Here is a 7,554-nt window from a genome sequence, read left to right on the forward strand (position 1 = left end):
CTCCTCGTCTCTGTACTTGCGCGAGACGCTTACGATCTACCTCCTTGTCAAGAGCGTCAATCCATACCTATGGGCCGTAGAGTAGGACAGACTACGTTAAACTCATCAGGAGATGTCGCCTGCCAGACGTAAGATCCCCAATGTTTGCCATTAGTCTACTTAACGCTGAAACTTCAGTTGCAGCCTTGTTCGCTGCTCATCATCTCATCATTGAGTCAAGAGTCAACCCGAGGTACTTTACCGCTGGTTTTGACTCGATTATCGACTCGCCGACCGATATGGGACGCAGTGTCGGAATTTTCATTTTAGTCAGGATTACTTCGGTTTTTTTTCCAGCGCAAGGTTGAAATCATGAGTAGTCATCCATCCGCTTACCCGTCGCATCAATATACCGAGTCTGCTTTGCGCGTGTTCGAGAGTCCGTCCAGCAACAAGCGCCGCGACATCATCTGCATATCCAGGTGCGAGTCTTCTGGCATGTCGAGTTTAAGTAGACTATGCTCTAAAACCAAACTGCCAGGGAGATAAACCTCCGGCAGCGCATATCGCTTCAGTGAGTCTACTTCCGATAGCTATTCGAGAAGTGTCAAGCATACATAGTGGGCGGTATGAAGACGGCAACTCGGCCTTTCCCTTTGTGCATCAGCGCAAGCCTCGCCACCTTTCAACGAGCAGGGAAAGTGCCCTCTTTCAGGCAAGCGTTGAATTCGCCGAGCAGTAGGTCTGGGCGGTGTTGGAATACCACTTTGTATACCTCTGCTGGAATACCATCGGGTCCTGGCACCTTCTTGCTTTTCATGGATAGGACTGCCTGTTCTAACTCTGCGCAGGGCATAGTGCCCTTACAATGCGGTCCATTTGCTCGGCCTTAAGTGAACAGAGTTTCCGCAGAGTCCCGATTTTTAGGGTTACCAGATTGTAACCGAGTCCCCATTCACCTCACCAACCAGATCCTGCCAGCAGCGAGCTTTACTCTTGCTTATTGCGCTGCAGATTCTCCTTTTGGCTGATTTGTATTTATGATACATGCCTCCTCCCGGTCGCTTAGAAGTTACACACCTTTAGAAAGCCTCTCGTACACTGCATATAAATGCATCTTGCTCCACTGGTGCTTAGCACTCTATAATTTTGACGCTTCTTAACCTGGATCGGAATCTTGCAGTTCCTGCCAGAAAACATCTTCTAGGTCAAGAATCCGCAGCTTTCGTGCCTACGGTCCGACGCCGGATTCGCGTTTAATATTACTAGCCTTTCCCGAGTTTTTACTGTTTGGAACAGTGCCACAAGTGTAGCAAAAGGCAGACAAGTGGCCACCAGAGTCTCACCATCTAGCGCGCTTAACCCTAGAATGTATTCTGGGGAACCGCAAAACCGTCATCGGAAAATGTCCGCACATTCCAGAGCCCAATCAAAAACCGTTGGCGAAAACAAAGGATCGTAAACGAAAGATCAACTTGAAGTTGGGGCGTGGTATCCGTTCCCAAAGCATAATCAAACTCAAGAATTGCTAGTTTTTGGTCCGCAAATGCGACAATGAGTGGGTCGAAATGAAAGTGCGACGATCGAGAGGAAATGGAAGTCAGAATGTCCAGACGCTTACTTAAGGGCAAGGTGGAGAACAAACTGTTAACTGCAAAGCTGCAGAGTATATGTAAGAAACCACTGGACAATGTAAGCCAACAGGATCGAATTGGGAAGCCAAATGGCCACGCAACTGCGGACCGTAACGCTATGAAGTAGAAGCGAAAGCACCCGAACCTGAGGCGCATCATGTGCAGATAAATAAAGAAACTTCGTTAATGTAGAGTCCATATATTTACTTGCATTAAATTCAACACGACCAGTGTCAGTTGCCTTTCTTTTCTGATTCAATGAATTTATTTTACGTTTAAATATTTACAATTGCACCGTGACAATTATGACTGAAGACACAAGGGCGCGGCGGGGCCGCTGCTTGCGTCGCGCTGGTTAGTAAAGTAGAACTACACTCGCCGATCAAATGTTAAACCGTTAGTACGTGGAATGCATTGTAAATACCTCCATAGGATGTTTCAGAATATTGCTCTAAATATATTTAAACGATATTGACAAAAATCTCAATATACAGAAAGAATACTGAATTCAAACAGAAGAGCGGCCGCGCGGGCCAAACAAACTCACCGAGTGACGAAACAAAAAACTTATCGCGTAGTGAAAACTATTTCAACAATTAAAATTTTTAATCTTAGGGCTAAATGTGTATTTTCTCCTTGTAAATATATCTACGAACATGTAATATTGTCCTAAAGTGGCCTTCAAGCATTATTTTGTATGCTGGAAAGGAAAACGGAAAGATGGTGTTAATACGCTTGCGCGCAGGGCCCGACCCGGCTCGGCCGAGATTGCACCTACTTGACACGTTAACAGCAACAATAAAGGGTAATGAAACAAATCGAAGAACAAAAACATTCAGATCTAGTGGCGCGAGTCTCGGGGGTAGAACTCGGCCAGGATGGACGCCGGGATTCTCTTCAACATTTCCTTGGGGAAGATACGGAGTAGTTGCCAGCCAATGTCGAGCGACTCGAAGACGGTGCGGTTTTCGTAGTTTCCCTGGAAGAAAGCAGATATTTGGTTGAGAATGTGGGCGGGGACTGACTTGAGGGAGGGGGACTTACTTGTGAAATGAAGTTCTTCTCGAATTTCGACAAGAATTCCAAGTAGAGCAGATCGTCGGGTGTGAGGGCCTCTTCACCGACGACGGCCTTCATGGCCTGCACGTCCTTACCGATGGCATAGCAGGCGTAGAGCTGATTCGACACGTCGGAGTGGTCCTTGCGGGTCATGCCCTCGCCGATGGCAGACTTCATCAAACGCGACAGGGAAGGCAACACGTTGACCGGTGGGTAGATCTGTCTGTTGTGCAACTGACGATCGACGTAGATCTGTCCTTCTGTGATATATCCGGTCAAATCAGGAATAGGATGGGTAATATCATCGTTAGGCATAGTAAGAATGGGGATCTGTGTGATGGAACCATTTCGGCCCTCGACACGACCGGCACGTTCGTAGATGGTGGCCAAATCAGTGTACATGTAACCGGGGAAACCACGACGACCGGGCACTTCCTCACGGGCGGCTGAGACTTCTCGCAAAGCTTCGGCGTACGAGGACATGTCGGTCAAGATGACCAGCACGTGCTTCTCGCACTGGTAGGCCAAGAATTCGGCTGCGGTCAAAGCCAGACGGGGCGTGATGATACGTTCGATGGTTGGATCGTTGGCCAAGTTCAAGAACAAGCACACGTTCTCCATGGAGCCGTTCTCCTCGAAATCTTGCTTGAAGAAACGGGCGGTTTCCATGTTGACACCCATAGCTGCGAACACGATGGCGAAGTTGTCCTCGTGGTCGTCCAAGACGGATTTGCCTGGCAACTTGACCAGACCGGCTTGTCTACAGATCTGGGCGGCAATTTCGTTGTGGGGCAGACCAGCGGCCGAGAAGATGGGAATCTTTTGGCCACGGGCAATGGAGTTCATCACGTCGATGGCGGAGATACCGGTCTGGATCATTTCCTCGGGGTAGATACGCGACCATGGGTTGATGGGCTGGCCCTGGATATCCAAGAAATCTTCAGCCAAAATTGGTGGACCTTTGTCGATGGGCTTTCCTGAGCCGTTGAACACACGACCCAACATATCCTCGGACACGGGGGTGCGCAGAATGTCGCCGGTGAACTCGCAGAGAGTGTTTTTCGCATCGATGCCCGAGGTGCCTTCGAATACCTGGACCACGGCCTTGGAGCCGCTCACTTCCAACACTTGACCAGAACGGATTGTGCCGTCATTGAGGCGGAGTTGCACGATCTCGGCATATTTGGGGAACTTCACTTCATCCAAGATGACTAGCGGTCCGTTTACACCAGACACGGTTTTGTAGGCTGCGGGGAGAGAAGGGAACACTTTTAGTTCTTTGCTACTGAATGGCTGCAACGAAGGCTTAGCGCAACCTCAACTTGGCCAAATAATTGTCCATTAGGAGGCTACCCACCAACAGTGCAACATTATTTTGACTCGTGACACTGAAAGCAATAATCGTGCGCAGTTGAGTGTGCGCGCTCCCTGAGAACCACTCGCTGGTCTCGCCGTCTCAGTTGTTGCGATTAATAAATCAAATAGAAGTTGACTAAAGGCGAGCGCTTTCGTCTCGAGTGACGTCACAAGAAGCAATTAAGCTGCGCGAGCTGTTTTGCGAGGGATCGTGAAGGCGAGCCTTCCTCCGTACGAAGGATTGCAACTCCTCCACCAAAGGAACTGAAGCCAATAATCTTCCACCGACAACCAGAAAGATTGATGCGTGATAGATATTCCAAAGCCTCGCCTTCGCCCGATATGTGACTTCTCGATTTGATCACATGATCAAGATAATCACTGCGCGGTGGTGGTGGTCGCCGACTTTAGCACAGAGTTCTGCCTCTCCAGGCGGCCGAATAATTGAAATATAGGCGCAGCCCCGAAGTATCATCTCTGGCCAGAGTCCTTTTGCCACTTGTGTCACGCAAGCACTCCTTAAAATTGCCCTCGGGGCAGAATCGATTTTATCTTGTCAAAATGGCTGACTCTTGCCCAAGAGATGTCAAGTGACACTTTTCCGAGCCAGTGGGGAAAACCACTCCAGAGTGATTTCCATGCAATTTGCACCGTGTAAGGAGTCGTAAAGTAGGATTTGAACACTTACTCAGTCGCGGTTGCGAGATGAAGTCACGGGACACGGCCAGGACGTGCTCGCGCTGGGCTTGTTTCGCGTTAATGTACGACATCCTTCCTTAAAATCCGTGAAAAACCACCTCAGCGAAGCAGCGAGTCTGAAAATGTCTTGAGAAAATACCAATCGAGCCGAGGAACCTGGATGGGGAATAAAAGTGAATTCAGATGAGATCTAGGGCACGAGACACGGCACAGGGTATGCAACTCACACTAAAATTCCCAATAAGACCGTCAGCTGAGACGAAACTCGACAACTAAATAGTAGACGAAAAATTTTCACTGTAGTTCACGTGCTGTCATGTGATGACTTTTCGTGGTGCCCGATCGCTGTGGAGATGTCAGGCCGTTGCTCGAATTGAATCGGACAGAGCAATTTTGATCACAGCGGCTCAACGGTGGAAATCCTAGCTGTAAAATAACTGTCAAATGTAGGTGATTCTCGTGATAACGGTTATCATTATCTTTCCAAGTGTTTTTGAAAACAAAACATTAAATCTCTATTTGTCACACGTACTTTTCTTGAAAACGGCTGCACCGATACAGACAGTGAAATCCCTCGCAAATACAGTCAATCAATTAAAAAGTTGGACAGATGCTTTAACATACTTTGGGGTCAAATATCTCGAAAACCAGGTTATATTTTTTGGATCAATTGTGTGGAAAAACAATACATTTGTATGAGCATTTTTCAACGTTATTATTGCAAATTGCCACAATGTCCGCATACAGCGGCCCAAAAAAGTATTCGACATGTTATCTGGTTTGCAAATATCCTTTAAAATATCAAAAACTAAATGCAGCAATAAAAAAATTCTTGTCGATTTGTTACAAAAACCAAATACCGTAGCAAAGGAACCGGTGTTATTATGTACAGATTATCGAGCAAAGAAGTATTCGACATAGCAAAGTTGTTAGAATTTTGGAAAGCAAAAACACCAAGTACCGTTAGGTAGAATTACACATTTTGAAGGCAAGAGGTGTTGAATTTATTTTAAACGCATTAATCCTAGTTTGGTTTTAATGTTGAGCGAAATGTGTCGCAAAGGACAACAGTTGTCCGTAAAAGTGAAAAATTTAATTATTAGTCATTATAAACGCAGTTGTCTGAGATCAAAATATCGGAAATAGTGAATAGACTCAGAACAACTGTGCATTTTATAAATAAAAAGTTTAAAGAAGGAAATTCAGTTGGCAACAAATCCAGGTCTGGTCGACCAAAAAAATTGACTGAGACTGCAGAGCATTGGCTTGTAAGGGAAATTAAAAAGGGACCAAAGACGAATGTCACAAAAGCGACCACGGAACATTTAGACATAGAGAGACACACCATCATAAATTACCTATTTTCAAATAGCTATGAAGGCAGATCAGCTCGAAAAAAGCCATATAAATCCAAAAAAAATTACAAAGCATCAATTAAACAGACCCGCAAGGTTTTGGTTTGATTTTATTTTTGCTGACGCAAGCAAATGCAACCTCTTTGGATTCGATGGAAGAGTGATTGTGTACAGAAAGCCAAACACTGAGTTGGAAGAACGAAATATGGTTTCGACTGTGAAGCATGGCGGTGGTGGTTTGATTGTTTGGGGGTGTATGGCGGCGTCGTGGGAGGGAAATATAGTGCCAATCAAAGGGACTATGGACCACCGATACTATATTAACATTTAAGAAAAAAATTTTCGTGCCAGCGCCATGAAACTCGGAATCGAATGAAGCTATAAATTTTATCAGGATAACGACCCAAAGCACACAGCTCACAACACAAAGCTTTGGCCTCTTTACAATTGCTCAAATGCCAGGTCCTGATGGCATCCCGGCGGAAGTTTACAAGCTGGTGTTCCGCCAACGGCTAGAATTACTGCTTGAAGTGTTCAACGCGTGCTTGAAGGAAGGAATTTTTCCTTGTCGCTGGAAAGTGACCTTACTCGCGTTGATCAGTAAGGGTAAAGGAGACCCGGAGCTCCCATTGCATACCGACCGCTGTGTATGCTTGACACGGCCGGAAAAGTGCTTGTGAAGCTCATCATGGATAGACTCGCTGAAGCGATCCATGCTGCAGGGGACTTATCCGCAAGGCAGTTCGGGTTTAGAACAGGGAAATCTACAGTGGATGCTGTTATGGAGGTCGTAGATGCGTTTAAGGGGATCATCCCGTGTGTCGGGTTGGAGAAATCAATTTTTTTCTTTTGTATGAATTGTATCTATATATAGTGGAGAATATGTGGGCAAAAGGATTTTCCGATGTTCCGAGTCGTTCAGGAATTAAAGTGTTAAACAGGTAAGGAGTTTGCAGCCGCGGCTAGGGTACTCGATGAGAAAGAGCATCGAATTTTTTTTTATCTGTTAGTTTTTTACCTGAGCCTTATAAATTCGAACACAGATATAAATATAAAAAGATGGAAAACCAATCAATTGTCTAAACTTATTTGCTGTTTGGAATAAAAAGGATATTCCAGTCTAGAGTGAGCACTGAAAGGCTTTCAAGCTATACTCAGTTATATTTTGTTGTAAGTATTGTGTGTTCAGTGATTTTTTTAAATGGATCGTACGAAGGGAGTTCGCTTTAACGTTCAACGTCATGCTCGCACTAAAAAATGAGTATTTCATGGGAATCGATACTTATCAGAGAAGAAAAAGGACTTCGCATCAACATCAGCAAAGAAACTTTTAGCAAGCATGAACATGGATGTTCCAATTGCGACAAGTTTTGTATATTGTATATTGGATTTTGCTGGAGTTTTCTCCGGTATTTCTGCAAATTTCTGCAAATAATAAAATATACGTAGTATTAGAAAAGGAATGCTTAGGA

The 7,554-nt window shown here is 45.4% G+C and overlaps 1 protein-coding gene across 1 annotated transcript; it reads right to left on the minus strand.

The window, feature by feature from the left end:
* Positions 1-1,796: 1,796 nt before the first annotated feature.
* Positions 1,797-5,090, minus strand: LOC119650799 (V-type proton ATPase subunit B). Its single transcript, XM_038053937.1, has 5 exons — positions 4,955-5,090; positions 4,717-4,883; positions 2,658-3,919; positions 2,392-2,592; positions 1,797-2,313 (listed from the first exon to the last, which is right to left on the minus strand). Exons 2-4 carry the CDS (start codon positions 4,796-4,798, stop codon positions 2,455-2,457), a joined length of 1,482 nt encoding a protein of 493 aa, XP_037909865.1. The 5' UTR covers positions 4,799-4,883; positions 4,955-5,090; the 3' UTR covers positions 1,797-2,313; positions 2,392-2,454.
* Between the last annotated feature and the right edge of the window lie 2,464 nt (positions 5,091-7,554).

Source organism: Hermetia illucens, chromosome 3, assembly GCF_905115235.1.
Source record: "Hermetia illucens chromosome 3, iHerIll2.2.curated.20191125, whole genome shotgun sequence".
NCBI lineage: Eukaryota > Metazoa > Arthropoda > Insecta > Diptera > Stratiomyidae > Hermetia > Hermetia illucens.